This window comes from Balaenoptera borealis, assembly GCF_965194805.1.
Source record: "Balaenoptera borealis genome assembly, chromosome: 5".
NCBI classification, from domain to species: domain Eukaryota; kingdom Metazoa; phylum Chordata; class Mammalia; order Artiodactyla; family Balaenopteridae; genus Balaenoptera; species Balaenoptera borealis.
The window spans coordinates 70709724-70727921 of record NC_138862.1 but is presented as its reverse complement, the minus strand read 5'-3'; the positions used below and the strand labels follow the sequence as shown (position 1 = coordinate 70727921).

At 44.2% G+C, this 18198-nt stretch overlaps 1 protein-coding gene across 13 annotated transcripts in view; it reads left to right on the top strand.

The window, feature by feature from the left end:
• The window catches only part of SLC12A8 (solute carrier family 12 member 8), a 142997-nt gene that overhangs the window by 107497 nt on the left and 17302 nt on the right, over window positions 1–18198 (top strand). For all 13 annotated transcript variants that reach the window (XR_014244747.1, XM_082392298.1, XM_082392289.1 and 10 more), the window contains 2 exons: window positions 5267–5413; window positions 11418–12063. Coding sequence is in view for 12 of the 13 variants with exons in the window: in XM_082392298.1 (XP_082248424.1) it covers window positions 5267–5413; window positions 11418–12063 (793 nt within the window). In the remaining variant the exon portion in view is untranslated. The remainder of the gene's footprint in view (window positions 1–5266; window positions 5414–11417; window positions 12064–18198) is intronic.

Sequence of the window (18198 nt, the reverse complement as noted above, 5' to 3'; positions counted from 1 at the left end):
CTTACAGATAGGACACATTTTGGGGTGGGGATATTTTTTCCTATGAATCCACATGTTTAACTGAATAGGAAAAGCCCCCAAAGCGTCAATCCCAGTGTTATTCGGTTATAGAAAAAGGAGTTGTATAAAGAGCAGGTATTAGTAGGGGTAAAATTAAATAGATTGAATAATTTTTTCAGAATAAACTTGTATGCAGCCCAAGAAAAAATGTTTATTACACATCAAAAAGACCAAGTATTTTAGGAGCCCTGGGGCTTGCTAACTAGCAAAATAAGAACAGACTAAGTAGGAACAGTACGCTCAAAGCATGTTTGTGAAACATGAGGTATCCTGCGGGGAAAACTCTCATCACCCTTGGATTAGACAGTCACGGCTTCCCACGTTCACAAGCTACGCCTGGGAAGTCGGGGTGAGGCAGGGCTCGTGGCTGGGGGGGTTGAGCCCAGCCCAGCATCCGCCGCCCAGCCCCGCCTGCCTGTCCTCTGCTCTCCATCATGGACACAGCTCTGCCTCTCAGGAAGTGAAGCCAACTTTGTTTCCTTCTGGAAAGTGTCTATCAAGTGAGAGAGAAAACCTGCCTGAAAGTTGCGACGTTGGTCAACTCATGGAATGAGGACAGTATTAGAAAACTCATGTCTCCAGAAAGAGGGAACTGCTGAGGCATCGCCATAGTCGTACATTTGGGATCGTACAGGTGTCAGGATGTACTCCTCAGTAATGTCAAGGGGCCACAGGAATTAGGTGAGGCAGAGTGAGTACCTTGGAAATGACTTTAAATTCAGTCCTTCAAGAGAAGAGAGCAGCCAGTAGGTTGGTGGGCTCTCTCAGTGACTGGAGCTCCAATCAAATGACTGGAGCTGGGATCAAATACCAAGAGCAGAGAGACGAATTAATGATTTTCATCAGTAGTTACAAAAAGAGAAATTAGGGTAGTTCACACCCCAGATAATATTTTAGAAAGACAGCTTTTTGTGGTGACTCACACCGGTGGATGACAGAAGGGCACATTTTTTTCCTGAAGAACTGTTGACACACATCTGCTCAAATAGATTCTTAACTTCCACCTCCACTGGCACAGGTAACAAGTTTACAGCCCCATACAAATAGAGAAAATGATTACATTCTGTGCGGCTGGGAGCAAAGCTGTGGAGTTTACTGTTGTACTTGTAAAACCTTGCCCTATGCCAGGTATCTACGCGGTCCTCAGGAAATGCTCCCTACATGGGTGGATGGATGAGAGAAAGGAAGGGGCAGGACTCAGGTGGAAGAGAGAGAGAGAATGGAGTTGTTATAATATATCCAACCACGAGGACCAACATTTCATTTACTTTTCAGAAAATTGACTGAATAACAGTTTTATATAAAAGAGTGGCAAGTGAGCAGGCCGTTCTAAACACAATTGACAAACTGGACATAAGTCCACAATTGACACCTGGACAGTTGTCCCTCTGGCCCTCAGCCCCAGGGCTCTGCAGGGATCCTGGGGAGCATTTGTGGGGAGGCTGGCCAGGATGGAGGTCACCATGTCACAATGTCACGTTGCCAGAGACTTCCTCTGGTCAGTTCCATCACTGAAGGATGCCAGCCTGGGCAGTCTTCTTCCCACTCATGTCCACTGCAAATGGGCAGGCTATAAATGAAAAAGAATTATTTTTACATATTTATTTATTTATTTATTTTTATTGTTATTATTTTTTTGTCTGTGTCGGGTCTTAGTTGTGGCACGCAGGCTCCAGAGCACGTGGGCTTATCAGTTGCAGCACGCAGACTCTGGTTGTGGCATGCAGGCTCCAGAGTGTGTGGGCTCTGTAGTTGCGGCACGTGGGCTCTCTGGTTGTGGCGTGCAGGCTTAGTTGCCCTGTAGCATGTGGGATCTTAGTTCCCCCGACCAGGGGTTGAACCGGTGTCCCCTGCATTGCAAGACTGAGTCTTAACCACTGTGGACCACCAGGGAAGTCCCTGAAAAATAATTTTTTAAAAAAAATTATTTATTTATTTTTGGCTGCGTTGAGTCTTTGTTGCTATGTGCGGGCTTTCTCTAGTTGTGGTGAGCGGGGGCTACTCTTTGTTGCAGTGCGCAGGCTTCTTATTGCGGTGGCTTCTCTTGTTGCGGAGCACGGTCTCTAGGCACGCGGGCTTCAGTAGTTGTGGCACACGGGCTCAGTTGTTGTGGCTCGCGGGCTCTAGAGCGCAGGCTCAGTAGTTGTGGCGCACGGGCTTAGCTGCTCCGCGGCATGCGGGAGCTTCCCGGGCCAGGGCTCGAGCCCGTGTCCCCTGCATTGGCGAGCGGATTCCTAACCACTCTACCACCAGGGAAGTCCCAAGAATTTTTTTTAAACTCAAATGTATATAACCTTTTGGATAAGAAGCAGTACAATTTCTGCAAGGAAATACCACGCCTGCCTGTGCTGGAGAATTCTCTGAGGGGAGGATGCAGTGAAGACAGTGTACCATGCCCAGTGGCTTTCACCCTCACTGCACATTAGAATCACTGGAGGCCTTTTGAAAAATCAACCATGTCTGTGTCCCATATACTAATTAAAGCAGAATTTCTGGGGTGACTCGTGTATAGCCAGAGTGTAGAACTACTAGGTCAGATTTTCAAAAAAAAGCTTTTGATAAAATTTCATCACAGAGTCCCTTGGAAAAAAAAAAGTCAACAGACAGAGAAGACAGAAACAAAGGTTACAGATGAATGATTGTATCTCAGGATGGATCAGGGATTGATACTGGGACCAGTTTATTTGACAATTTTATAAGACATCCAGGGCACGAGTCACAGTGAAGTCGTGAAGCTTTATGACTTCAGCGGGCATTTGCTGAACCCTGTGTGCCAGACTCAGGTGTGGCAGGGAGGGGCCAAGATGCATGAGAATCAGGAGTTTATGGCACCCTGGCAAGATGGGCCATGAGCATAATTAACTGTACTACAGGGTAGGAAATAACATGCCATTGGAGCATACAAATAAAGTGAGGGAAACGTTAGATGACGTTAATTTCTTCTAGGAGTAAAGTGGTAAAAAGGGTGTGAGTGGGATAGTCGTAAGATACCCATGACATTGAAGAAAAGAGGAGAGATTTATTGGGGATGAAGATGAGGTCATGCATTTAGGGAGAAGTCATCCACACTGAATTAAGGAAAATGTAGGCTCTATAGTGGACCTTAGTCTTGTCCATCAAACTTCTGTCCTCCGTGACCATTTGGGGGTTATTCCCCCTGGGTGGGGTCTTGAAGGGAGTGAGCCCCATTTAATATTATAGGAGTCCAAATGACCAGACTCTCACTTACCTGTCCCTTTGTGGCCCTGGTAGGGCATGAGACTGAGGCTGGGCCCATCAGATGCTCCAAATGTAATGAATGAGGCAAAGATAAAGGGATGGTGAGAATTCATCTTTAGGGCAGCAGGTGCTGGTCGCAGCTTGGTCAGACTGCTCCTGTTCAGGAGTCTGAATGTGCCTCCAGCCTTGGGTCTTGCCTTTACCCAAGCCTTTACCCAAGTCTCCTGATGATCGATCCTGTGACCCTCTAGTATCCTACAAATATATTCTTAAAAAAATATTTCCAGGGACTTCTCTGGTGGTCCAGGGGTAAAGAATCCGCCTTCCAATGCAGGGGACGTGGGTTCGATTCCTGGTCGGGGAGCTAAGATCCCACATGCTGCGGGGCAACTAAGCCTGCGTGCCACAACTACTGAGCTCACGCTCTGCAAACTACAGAGCCCACACACCCTGGAGCCCACGTGCCACAACTAGGGAGAGAAAACCTGCATGCCACAGCTAGAGAGAAGCCTGTGTGCTGCAACGACAGATCCCGTGTGCCGCAACTAAGGCCCGACTCAGCCAAAAAAAAAAAAATTAATTAAAATACAGTTTAAAAAATTTTTGTTAAAAAAAAATATTTCCAGTCAAGAATCCTGGCTAATGCAGGTTTCTGGTGATAATTTATGGGCCAGGAAAGAGGTCTAGCCAGTGTTCAATATAGCTTGATGCCACTGACCCAGTGCATTGCTAAAGCAAGGAAGTAAAAACTGGGGTGAGGAGAGTCTTCATGGAGAAGGGTGTAAGTAACAAAACTGAAAATGAAATCTAACCCAGCTGTGATAGTTGGACAATTAAGCACTTAGAGTACACGGTTCGGGGCATTTGCCTAAAGTAAAGTAGAAAGGAGAAGGTACCTCAAATACTCAAGAAAAGAGAGAGACTTCCGTGCGGGTACAGATGAGGTCCAGCTCAGGAGAGAGAGAGAGATTCTTGACAGACAGTGCGGGACACAGCTGCATGGCCAGCAGTACTGATCTGTGCGAGGCGACACCAAGCAGAACAACTCTGCCCTCTCTTATTCTATCTGTTGTTGGTGCCTTCTGGGCCATGTGGGTCCTGGATCTCATTCTCTTGCTCAGCATTTATATTTCTGTGTTGGCACCAAGTGGACCAGGATGAACCAGACAGGAGCCCTGCGGAAATGAGGCCAGTGGAAGCGATGGCGTGCCCGGGGCTCCCCAACCTCACGCCGAGGTGCAGCGGAGCCCTGAGGAGCGCCAGGCACACCTGGTAACGGGCTGCGGGTGGCCTCATGGAGGAGCGGAGATTGGTGCTGAGCCTTGAAGCACAGTTGGGAGTTTAAGAGACAGACAATGAGTAGATTAGGAGTGTGGACAGAGGGTTCCAGCAGGCAGAGAAATCATGCTGATAGACTCTGAGTGTGCAGGGTGTGGGGCTGGAAGAGTCACAGACCAGGAAGAGCTAGGTGTGTCAGGGGGGTGGAGAGCCATTGGTATTTTTATGGCAGGGGCATTATGATCAGATGTGCATTTAGGTCACACTGGCAGAGGCTTGGGGACAGAGCGTAGCCACTTAGCATTGTTGTTGTTGGTGGTTCTCAAAGGATTGTCCCCAGACCATCTGCATCAGCATCACCTGGGCACTTGTTAGAAATCCAGATTTGGGGCCCTACCCCAGACCTACTGAATCAGAAACTCTGAGGTAAGGTCCAGAAATCTGTGTTTTAACAAGCACTCCGGATGAATCTGACGCACACTCAAGTTTCAGAACCTCTGTGTAGTCCATACAAGAAGTGATGGTGGGTCAAACTCAAATGGTAGCAGCGCCAAGGAAGTGGGATGGGGCTGGGGTATTGGAAATATATCCGGGATGTTGAATCTAGAGGATGTATGGTCAGATGGGGTGTGGGTGGGCGGGTGCCAGGGGAGAGAAAGGTACGTAAGCAGGTTCTGACACTGGATAATGAAACTGCTTCCTCATATAGGTGTCCCTGGTGGGCTTCCTGTTCCTTTTGGGCTTATACATCTCGTCCCTGGCCTCCTGTATGGGAGGCCTGTACGGAGCACCCCGGATCCTGCAGTGCATTGCCCAGGAGAAAGTGATTCCTGCGCTGGCCTGTCTGGGGCAAGGGGTGAGTGACCTTTTCTTTGAGAAGTGTACATTTTGCCACTAACCTGATCGTTGGCCAATAAATTGCTTAAGTCTTTCTGATAAGAGCCGCTGGTCCGTTTCTGGTGCGGAGAAACAAGAATGCACTCCTGTCCTCTGGCTACTTTAGTCTGGGGCCAATGGACAAAGTGTCTGTCAATGTCACAACCACCCAGGGCCCTTTAGCGCTGGGTTAGCTAACCGTCACCGTAGCACTGTGGACCCTGCACAGCAGGGAGAGGGAGTGCCACAACCTTTAATAAAAATAAATTCTGGATCCTCCAAGGTTAGCCTAGAGGGAAGAATCTCTTGGTGAGGAGGGGAGCTGGTCCTTGCAGTTCTAACTGTATCCTGGAGGTTCACCTTCCCTTTGGGGTTGCTTTAGGATGACTTCTCACACCTCTGGTCTCTGGGCTCTCTGTTAGTCATCACGGCCCAAACCCTAATACAACTTGGTTGAGTCATGGAACAATCAAATGAGACGTTCCTAAAACCGAAGGGGTGACAGGAGAAAGAAACAGAACCCCACTTCCCAATCATGTGTTTTGCAAGCTGTAGTTGATTTCTGTGTTGTTGGCGCACCACAGGGGTCCTCCCCACCCCCTTCCCGTGCCCATCCCCCCTCTTGTTTGGGGCCACATAGTTACAAGTCACCTTTAATTCCTCCCTTTACCTTCTTCCACTTCTTATCCACCAGTCAGCGTGGGCGGGTAGGACAAATGACTGTCATCTCTAGTACCTTCCATGTGGTATATGCCTTTTATTTTATTTTAATTTCATTTATTTTTTATTAGATAATATGTGTACAGGGTTCAAAACTAAAAATGATATAAAAGGCACCCTGAGAATTTTTGCTCCTGTCTTGAGTCTTCCTACTCTTTCTTCATCTGTGCCCATGCCTTACCAGTATCTGGTTTTATTAGTTTTTTAGGAATCCTTCTCTCTTCTATTTTTACAAAGATTGTGTTCTACCCTCTTGCACTGTTGGTGGGAATGTAAATTGATACAGCCACTATGGAGAACAGTATGGAGGTTCCTTAAGAAACAAAAAATAGAACTACCATACGACCCAGCCATCCCACTTATGGGCATATACCCTGAGAAAACCATAATTCAAAAAGAGTCATGTACCACAATGTTCATTGCAGCACTATTTACAATAGCCAGGACATGGAAACAACCTAGGTGTCCATCGACAGATGAATGGATAAAGAAGATGTGGCACATATATACAATGGAATATTACTCAGCCATAAAATTGAGAAATAAAATTGAGTTATTTGTAGTGAGGTGGATGGACCTAGAGTCTTGTCATACAGAGTGAAGTAAGTCAGAAAGAGAAAAACAAATACCGTATGCTAACACATATATATGGCATCTTAAAAAAAAAATGGTTCTGAAGAACCTAGGGGCAGGACAGGAATAAAGACGCAGACGTAGAGAATGGACTTGAGGACACGGGGAGGGGGAAGGGTAAGCTGGGATGAAGTGAGAGAGTGGTATTGACATATATACACTACCAAATGTAAAATGTAGCTAGTGGGAAGCAGCCGCATAGCACAGGGAGATCAGCTCGGTGCTTTGTGACCACCTAGAGGGGTGGGATAGGGAGGGTGGAAGGGAGATGCAAGAGGGAGGAGATATGAGGATATATATATGTATACGTATAGCTGGTTCACTTTGTTATACAGCAGAAACTAACATACCACTGTAAAGCAATTATACTCCAATAAAGATGTTTAAAAAAAAAAAGATTGTGTTCTATATACATTGTTCTATACCTTGCTTTTCTTCATATAATATAGCTTGGAAATCTATCTTTTCACATAAATATAGAGAGAACTTTCTCATTCTTTTTCCATCATGTGTATATGCCATAGTTTATTAACCAGTTCCCTATAGATAGTATGGCTTCCAGTAAACAGTGCTACAAAGGATACTCGTGTGTGTGTGTGTGTGTGTGTATGTGTACAATTTTGTACATGTGCAATTAGATACAGGATAAATTTTCATAGGTGGGTTTGCTGATCAAAGGGTAAAATGTATTTTTAACATTAATAGATATTGCCAAAACACCTTCCATGGAATTTGTATCGTTTTGTACTTCTACCAGCAATGTATGAGAGTTACTGTTTCCCAATAGCCATCATGACTGTTAGATTCAGGCCAAAAGACCCTGCCTTATAGGACTCTGTTCTGGTCTCTTAAGAAATTCATGAGGTCAAGGGGACCTGCCCTTCTAGATCCCATACCCACCTCCTAGACCATGGTCCAGGTATCCTACACGCTGGAATTTCCTTCCCAGATGTCCCCCAGCGTAAATGCAGGGTCTGCCAGGGCATCTTCCCTGAGCCTGTCCGTTTTAGGGCTATAGGGTGTGGGCTGAGAATCCACATGTGGGTGTGAGCCCACCCTGCAGTGTGGTCTAGGAAGACAAGAGTTGGGGGTGGGCTGTGAGCTGGATCCTGCAGTGAGGAGCTCCGGGGAGTGCAAGAACTCTACACTTGAACCTGGCCTTCCCCATCGTCCTGAAGGTGTATTTGCCGAGGAAGGAAGACAGAACATGCTTGATTTCATGGTTATGAGCTTGGTTTATAACTGTGCGTATCTGGACACAGGGCGTGTGGCTCGCCATTTGCACTCGTGCCTGAGCACCACAGTGTCAGATGAGCCCGTCTACGGCTCAGTGTCAGATATGAATTTTTGCCAGTTGTGCGGTGAGACATGGCATCTTAAGATACTTGTGATCTGCATTACCCTTCTTAGGAAAGGTGTTGAACACCTTTTCCCCTAAGAGTCATTTGCATATTTTTTTGTTTCTGTGATTGTTCGTCTTTTTCTTCTGAATTGACAGATGCTGTTTCTTTGTTACATGTGTTACAAATATTTTCTCTAGTCGTCACATGCCTTTTGGAGGAATATTTTTTGTCAAAGCTTCTTTACATATGATTAATTTTTACTAGTACATTTTTTCTTTTAATGGGGGAGAGAGGAGACTTTAAAAAATGTTTGAGGTATATTCAGCATACGGAAAAGGGCATAAAACCAATATAAACAGCTTAAACAATGACTATGAAGTGAACATCGTGTAACCTCCACCCAAGAACACTGCCAGCCCGTGATGCCACCCTCCACATACCCTCTCTGGTCAGAGCCCCATCCCTCTCACTGTGGACGCTGCTATCCATACTCCTGTGATAATTTCCTTGCTTTCTCTGTGGTTTTACTCCGGAAACTTTTTCTGAAAAGGGCCAAATAGTAAATATTTTAGGCTTTGCAGGCCCTATGGTCTCTGTCACAACTACTCAGCTCTGCTGTTGTAGCTCAAAAGTTGCCACAGACAATACCTAACGGGGTAAGTGTGGCTGTCTTCCAATAAAACTCTATTTGTGGACACTGAAATTAGAATTTCATGTAATTTTCAGGTGTCACAAAATATTACTCTTCTTTGATTTTTTTCCTAACTCTTTAAAAATGTAAAACCATCTTTAGCTCGTGGGCATACATAAACAGATGGTGGCCAGATCTGGCCCAGGGGCCATGGTTTGCCAACTCTGGATTACATCCTAGTTCAGTGTTGCCTGTTTTTTAAACTTTATATAAATGTGGCATGCTTCTTTCATGCATCATTATGTGTATGTGATTTATCCGTGTTTTTGCTTATAACAGTGGCTTGTTTATTATCATCTCTATATAACATTTCCTCATTTGCTGCAGTTTATTTACTCATCTTGCTGTCATGATATGTCCCAATTTGGGACTGTTGCAGACTGCAGCAAACATTCTTGTAGTAGACTGGTTCACGTATGGAGTTCTTCCAGACCGTGTACCCGCCCATTAGTGGAATTGCTCAATTGTAAGGTGTGTATATCTTCACTTACTAGATAACACCAAACTCTTTTTCCAAAGTAGTTGTGTTAATTTACACTCATATCAGCAGTGAGTGAGTGTTCCCATTCCTCTGTGTTCTTGCCAATACTTGAGATTATTAGATGTTTTAATTTTTGCCAATCTGGTGGGTGTTTAATGGTATCTCACTGTAGTTTTAATTTGCATTTCCCTGATTACTGATGAGGTTGGGCATCTTTCATATGTTTAATAGACATTCTTTTGCACATTTTTTTTAGTGGGTTGTCTGTCTTCTAGTTATTTTGTAGGGATTCTTTGTATATTCTGGATTACCCTTTGTCAGTTACATGTGTCACAAATATCTTCTCCCATTCTGTGACTTCACTTTTCTTTATGGTGTCTTTTGGTAACAGAAGTTCATGTGTGACTGTTTTATCACTTTCCAACCCACCCTTGTCAAAGTCCTTTCCTGGACCACTTGCATCTCCTACAGTTTACCTAAGACCTCCTTCCGCTTACCTAAGACCGTCCTTTTAAGTTTTTGTTAGTTTATGAGGATTTACTTTATCCTTGGTAGTTTTATTGTTAGAGTGTGCTAAATAGCTGTAGCAAATATACCCCAAAATGTAATTTTCAGAAACAATAAAATGTATTTTTACTCATTTTTCTAGAAAAAATTTTACTCTGAGGTTCTAGGGAAGGTGTTTCAAGTCAACAGGGCCTCTGATCCTCAGAGACTCAGGCCATGATGACTTCACTATCTTCATCTTGTGACTTTGAAGATTGCACTCTGTTCCAACCCTCAGTAAGGGGAACGCGCTTGGAGGAACATACCTGGGAGGTCCACAGGTCAGATCTGAAAGTGGCTGACGTGCCTGCCCCTTCCATCACAGAGTGCTAGTATAAAGGAGATGGGAGCAGTGGTTAGATCCTGTGTCTATCCTGAGTGTAAGACTGACAGTATTTACTGGAGGAGAATGAGTGAGTGAGAAGAGGCATCAAGAATTTTGCTTGACTGAGCAACTAGAAGGATGGAGTGGCCATTTTCTGAGGTGGAGAAAATGCAGAGGAGTAGATTTGACAGGCAGGACATTGGAGGATCAGCAGTTTGGTTTTGGAAATATTAGGTTTGAGATCCTATTAGACATCAACCGGAAATGTTGAGCAGATAGTTGAATATTTAAGTCTGGATTTCAGGGGAACATTTAAGGCTGGAGATTCAAATTTGGGAGCTGAGAGCATTAAGCTAGTATTTAAAGCCACGAGCCTGATTGAAATCCTAGAGAAGGAACATAGACAGAGAAGAGAAGGGAACATAGACTGAGGTTGGAGCTGGGGATTGCTCTAAATGCAGATTTCAGAGATGTGGAGTGGCCAGCGACAGAGACTAAGGAGCAGTCAATGACAAGGAGACGAACCAAGAGAAGCGAGGAGACCAGGGAGTGAGCAGCTGGGTCAAATGTAATCCTTAGGCCAAAGAAGATAAGGACTGAGAAGCGACTATTGCTTCTGGCCCAAGAACTGTGTCGGTGACTGTAAGGAATAGCTTCTGTGGAGTGACAGGTTATATGGAGTTAATGCATTTTCTCCACTCCTGTCCTTCTGAAAGTCACCATACTCCCCTCCATTAATAACTGATGCACATAAATGTGTGTGTATGAGAACATGCGTGTGCATGTTTAGTATCAGAACTCCCCCACCTCAGCCACCAATGATTCTGCTGCCACTCCCCTTAAGGTCATTTTCTCCATTAAAGCATGGGAAGAATCAATTTTGCACTTCTTTGATTTCCAAGGCTGGTGTTAAACCCAATGAAAGACGAAAGGAGAAATATTTGTGAAATCCATGTTCTATAGTATTGTCCCATATTAATAGTTACTAATACAGTTAATGCCTGTTGGATGTGTTGGGTGCCCACTGTGTGCCAGGGCCGCGTCAAGCATTTTATGTGCATTAGCTCGGATCTCACAATAACCCCGTGGGTCGGATGTCATTATCCCAAGTTTGTAGATGAACAGTTATTAACACACCAAGAGTCACGTGGGAGAAGTGGCTGAGTCATTATGAGTTGTTTCTATCATATACTGTGATTTTCTTCTGAAATTTCATGGTCTTGCATGTTATTTTTGTTTCTGCAGAAAGGGCCAAGTAAAACACCCGTAGCTGCCATCTGCCTGACCAGCTTGGTGACCATGGCCTTTGTCCTTGTGGGTCAGGTAAACGTCCTGGCCCCCATCGTCACCATCAACTTCATGCTGACATACATCGCGGTGGACTACTCTTACTTCTCCCTGTCCATGGGCGCCTGCAGCCTCCCACAGGTGCCTGAGTCGGTGCCCGGGGAGGGCCTGGGAGCTCCCCACTGCTCTGAGCACCTGCTCCTGGAGAAGGCTCCCAGCTGTGGCTCGGAGGGCGTTGCCTGGAACCTCTCTGAGGGCACTCTGCTAGAATTCACCAAGGACATGGATCAGCTCCTCCAGCTAACCAGGAAGCTTGAGAGTAGCCAGCCCGGGGGAGGAGAGAGCCACGGGATCCCAGAGAATGAGAAGGGGAAGACCAAGAAGGCCACCAAGCAAACCCTCCAAGAGAGCTTCCTCTTGGACCGCAGGTCTCCTGCTTCCTTCCCTCCTGAAGGCTCTGACGGATGGCCTACTGCCTCCTGGGAGGGGCAGGGGCCCCATGGGAACATGGCGAGTTCCAGAAGTGAAGGGGCTCGGCCTGGGGGAGCCTGCGGAGGGCAACTCATCCCTGAGCCCAGTAATCAGCCCAGGCCGAGTAGAGAAGGTGGGTGCTTGGGAATCACATGGGGCCTCCTAATTTGGGTGACTACTCAGTTATCACCACCCTCTTTCAAGTCCTTAGTTCATTTTATAGCTGGGTTTAAAATCCTTGTCAATTTTGTTTGGTATTTACTTTTAAAAGTTATGGTCAGATATCAGTTGAATTTGTAATTCTACTCTGGTATAGATAGTTAATTTTAAACAGAAATTTCTATGTACTCCTGTGTGTTAGAACTGGGAGCCATGGCTAATAATCAAATATTTATTTCATTTTACTCAAAAATCAGCCAACATGAATGAAACCAGTTTCTCCTTTCAAGAGAAGTGGAGATGTGTTTTGACAAACTGCCTGGCAAGGACTCAGTGTCTTTTGTCTCTGGAAGGTGAATCTCCCAAACCCGGCAGGAGGGAATGGAGAGAAAGAAGATGTGCTTTAGGAGCACAGCTTTTCTTTGCTCCCTCAGATCTGTAGGCACAGAGACACAGGGAGAGACTCTCAAAGGGAGGCTTCTGGGGCATGAGAAATTCCGAGAGAAAGAGAGAACTCAGAATTTTTTAGTCTTCCATATTCTAGGTGCTTTACATATATTATTGCATGTAATATAATAGATATTAGCATTTTCTATTTTACCAGTGAAAACCCTGAGTCCCAGTGAGGTCACAGAGATGATACCAACACTATGCTCAGAGCTGATACCTTGCACAGCTGGACATCACACCCAGGTCTCCCTGTATTTGAAGCCCATTAACCTGCTTCCTGAGATCTGTACAGACAAGTGTGGGCAGAGAGGAGGAGACAGGCGACACAGAAGGAGATGTTCAAAAATAAATGCTTTACGTTCTTCCGTACACCTGCTTTTCCTTCTTTACCTCCAAATTAGTGGGTGGTTTTTAATGGTAGGAGCATTATTAAAAATTTAAAAATTATGTTATTTTTGTCAAAGTAGTGAGTACAGTTTAATAAGCCAAGTGGAGTGAAAAGTCACATAATCAGAGATAGTAGTTTCCACTCTTCCATACCATCCCTCTGACTCTTCTGCCTCCCCTAGTCCCGCTCCCAGAAAATCCCACTTTCAACCAAAAAGTTGCTTCTTCTGTTAACCTTCATGTTCGTAGATAATATATTTGTATTGCTACTTCTTGATATGTCAGTTTCAGGTATCATCTCTTGATTTCCTATTATGATAAATGAAGACTAGCTCATTTATGCCACTCTTGATTTCTCATCCAATGTCCCCAGTATAATTACATCACAGTTTTTAAATTAATCTAATAGCTAGTATTCATATTATCATGATTAAGTAAATATTGCTTAACTCTGAGCCATATATTATGCTATGATTACATTTCCTTTTTTGTCCAACTTTTTCTGTTTCCTGGGGTTAATAATAGCCTTGGTTTTTTATTTGCTTGGTTTTGTGTCATCATTTTTTTCTAGATGTTCTGGCAGATATGGCAAACGCCTCTCAATGTTATTTTCCAAATGCTCGAATTCTTCAGAAATTTATCATATCCATTTGTTTTTTTCCCCCTCTGTCCTATGACTCTTATCCTGATCCACTCTAGTCTGTCAGTTCTTTCGGTCTGCTACAAAGCTGTTCTCTTGGAATTCCTCTATCACACTTCTCTGTCAGATCCAGGGGACAAGATTTGTTGGGTGTGATATCATGGTAGACTTTCGTCTTTTTTTTTTCCCCTACTCAGCCTTGAATGACCTCCCTGTGTTTGAAGAATTTCCAGTGTTATGAGTCTTGGTGGGAGGCACAGCAAGCCTTTCACTCTTAAAACTGAAAATGTCAGATACTCAGTTTTCCCGCCCCTCCTGCAGCCAGAGTTCAGGCACGGGACCAAGGCTCGGCTAATTAGATGAGCCCTCCATATACTGGGAACTGGGAGCCTGAAGAAATGGGGACTTTGAGGAACTCTCTGGAAGCATGATAGTGGCTGCAGGATGACTACATTCCTGTCTCTACCATCAGGGCTTTTCCGGGTCAGAAGTGTCTAGACCTTGGTGCATGCCACTGTGGTGTCCCCACTAGACTGCTCTGACATATCATTTTGAGTGTTGTCCCTGGCTATATAGCTCTGAACTTGATTCGCTAGCCTTTCTAGGTATTCTCAGAGGCTGGGAAATGTCTTTATAGCTGGCTTTATTGCTGCTTCACATGAAATCCTGTGGGTTTTTTTTTTTTTCCCTAAGGAGGAAGGGGAGATTGGGTAACAACAATGAGTCTATGCCACAGCTCTCCTGTTCTGAATTTCCAAGAGCTCTTGGTTGTAACCTGATTTGTCTTTATCTTTTTAAAAAAATGTTGAACATCATCTCATTCTTGATTTATAGGTATAACGCTTATCTTATTTTTCTGGTAATATTACTTATTCTCCCTTTAAAGTCTTCTTCTGCCCTATGTTCTTTAGATTCTTTTCTCTTTGGCTTGGTCTCACTCTCTCTTTTATATTGGCTTAACTAAAATGTCTGTTGATCTTTTGATTTCTTTTCCTATTCAAAAGTAAGTAGTGAAAAGCTGTTTAGAAGACCTGCATCCTGGGCAGAGCTTATTGGTTGGGGCACCTCACTGTAGAATGATCAAGAAGCTGGCTTTTTCATGGGAGGATCCCCAAATGTGATTAGCTAGAGGTTTCCTCCAGAGAAAAGTCCTTTAATCTCTTGCCTGGGGGTCCCCCATATGGCTGTTTGTATTCAGGGAGCCAGGTGACAAAAGGAAGTTGGGGGCCTCCCACTCTTTAGGATAGAGACTTCATTGAATTCCCCAGTTTCTAGCTCCATTCCCCCCACTCTTTGCTATGCCTGGTGTTCCAAGTTCAGGCCCTCTCTGGTTTGATTTCTTCAGAGGAACCCTCACATACCTTGGGGAGGGGGTCAGGCAAAGAGGGAGTTATTTCCTAGCTGCATGGCCAGAGGAAAGGAACTTGACGTCCAACTGGTTCATATACAGTCTTGCAACAAGTCCCCTGCACCGTATCACTTCCCAAGGGCGGGTACTTCCTGGTCCTGAACTTTGTGAGGTCTACTGGGGTGCATTGGGCTGCTCATTGCTGGCACCCTCTCTGTGGGCCCTAGAGTTGGCCCTCCTCGGCTCTGCTGTCTGTTACCACTCCTCCGTCACTGCTCCACCTTCCAAGACTTGTTTTTATCTTTCCTCTCTCATTCTCCTTGTGTTTGTAGGTTTATGCCTATTTAATGCCTTTTCTGTTTTCTCAGTGGGTTATCAGGAGAGATGTGTGGTCAGTTTGCAACGTTTAATCATTGAAGCTGCCCTATCTTAGAAATGTCCCGAACTCTTGTAAACCCCTCCATCTCCTCCATCCTTGCTGCCTTCACCTTGGTTCAGACCCTTATCATCTGGTGCCCAGACTCTTGTTAATCTCCCCACTCATCTCCAGCCTCCAGATTCTCCCATATCCTGTTTCTCCTTTTCATTGTCCACTGAATGATCTTTCTAAAATAAAACTCTCATCATGTCTCTCTTACTTAAAAACCTTCGTTGGAATCTATTACCTCCATCCCGGTGTGATTTGCAAGATTCTTGGCAACCCTGCCCTGCCCTACCTTCCTGGCCACTTTTCTCATGACAGCTGCCATGTACATATGTCCAGCTATACCCAGACACGTGCCCCAAAAACATCATGTTCTTTATTCCTTCCTGACCTGACTTTGCACATTGCATCACACCCCGCTTCCATCTGAAAAACGCCGACTTACGGTTTAAAATCCATTTGACTTTTCAGACCCCCCTCTGAGAAGGATTCCCTGATTTCCTCTCCTGTGCAAGCATAACATTTGAGTCACACTAGTGGTATAAACACTTATCACATTGTTTTATACATTTGTTTACACATTTCTCTTCAGGCCTGCTTGTCGTTTGCCTATCTTAAGGAGAAGAAATACTAGTTTTATCGCTTTGCCTCCAGTCTGTGAGCTTCCTTGAGTTACAAACCATGTCTTTCTACCTTGTATTCATCAGCAATATTCCCACACAGTACATGGCTTCGACAGACACTCAGTAAAGGCTAATTAAATTGATGAGCAGTTGTACAAATATTGGCTAAAAATTTTAAACATTGACAGGTAAAGTAGAATAGAAAGAGTTCAACTATTATAAGAACCTAATGTGTGACAAACCAGATGCTGTAAAATAATAAGAATCAAGTCACTATTGAATAAATATTGTTGAGAGCAAATGGATCAAAAAATTAACTTGGGGCCATATTTGATACCTTATATAGCCACAAATTCCTTATTTATAACAGCTGCGCAAGAGAGAGAGTTCTGACTACTGAAGACATCATCAAAGACAAAAAGGATCTGATTAAACAGAAATAAAAAACATTCGCACAGCACAGTGTCACAGAAGGAAACAATTATTCTGACAAACACAACTGATAAAAGCATACCTTCCAAAGCATATTATTTTTAAAGACAGGAAGGTCAAAATCCAGATTCTACTAAAGAGAGGTCGGAAGAGATGAACACGCAGTTTACATTTGAAAAACCAGACTCGTTCACTGTGCATTCAACAAAGTAACTTTCATGGTTAAGTGTTGAATGCTGTTTGTAGCTAAAAATAGGCAACATTGATTGAGTCTGTCCCAGGTGCCTGGCACAGAGATAATCAGTTAACACGGATTAACTCAGCTCAGCTCAGATCTAGGCATTGTTGTTACCTTTTTCCAGATGACAAAGGTGAGGCTTAGGGAAGTTAAACACTTGCTCAGGATAGGAGACAGCTAGAATTTGAACCCAGGTCCATCTCACTTTAGAACCTGTGTTCTTAACCACTACACAAAGTGTATGCTGCTTGGGGCCAGTGTCTATTATGAACTAGGCCATGGTACTGATTAAATGAGTCCAATTTAAACCACCATTGAGATATTTCATATCTGTTAAGCTGTCAAAAATTTAGATAAAAAATAGCAGGTCAGTGGTAATCGGGTATATGTACACATTGCTGGAAGCAATGTCGATGGATTCATTCCTTTTGGATCCATTGATTAAAGTTTTTCATCAAATTTGGGAGGTTTTTGGCCATGATTTCTTCAGAAATCAGCAGTTTTGCTGCCAGAGGGAGCAAACTTGTGGGTTGTGCCTTTATAAGCTCAATGTGGTGAGCAAAGTAGAAAATGGAATGGGGAGATCCTCAGCTTTGCTAGCCTGAGGGAGCAGACCCAGCTAGGGTGAGCAGTGGAAGAGCCAGAAATTTAATGGGAAGATCCTAGAAATCAGAGAGCTGCAGAAGGACTACATCTCCCCGCATTCCCTTGCTTGGGGAGCCTCAGAGAGACTGACAAAAGTCAAAGCCGGGGAGACTGGAGAGCTGCAGCTTCGACTGTGCTTCCCAAGCCACACACAGATCTGCTGGCAGAGGGTGGAAGCCTCCTGGGCCACACGGACACAGGCCAGCTCCATGCTGGTAAGAACTGGGGTGGGGGTGGGAGCAGCCCAGGAAGAAGGCTGTAGACTCTCACTGTTCTTACCCTCAGCTCCAGCAGTTTTTGAAAAAATAAACACTTCCTGGTTTGTTGTCTCCGTTTGGTAAATTTCTAGAGCCCCAAGTGATTGTTTTTGATGATCTTGTCTAGTTGTATACCTGTCTCTTACCGGAGAGGATTCACTGACCTCTTTACATTGCGGTAGCTGGAAGTCCCTCTGGTTCATTCTTTCTGGAGAGTGAGCTTTCAAGATGTAACAAGAAATAGAAAACTGTCTAATTGCTCTGACTTAGTAAATCTACTTAGGGGGATTGTATCTCAAGGAAACAACCCTAAAGCAAACAACAAACCGTAAGTATGTACAAGAGTCTCACAGCTGCATTGTTGGTGCTCATGACAACCTAGAAATAACTTAAATGTGCAGCATTTGGAAAGTGGTTAAAAGATTATAGAATCAACATGATAAGATAGCACATGAACCTGAAACTTGATCCTTTGTGAACCACATCAACGCACATTCTTGGTTTGTACGTGCCAGCTAGAACTATGTGTTTATTTATCCTGATAAAGGTATGGAGTGTATTTCCAGAGATGGTTTAATATTGATTTTTAAGTAATTTCTGTAAAATTATTTAAATTCGTGATTTTAAAAATTGACATAATTGTCTTCCCCCTTCATGCTTAAAAA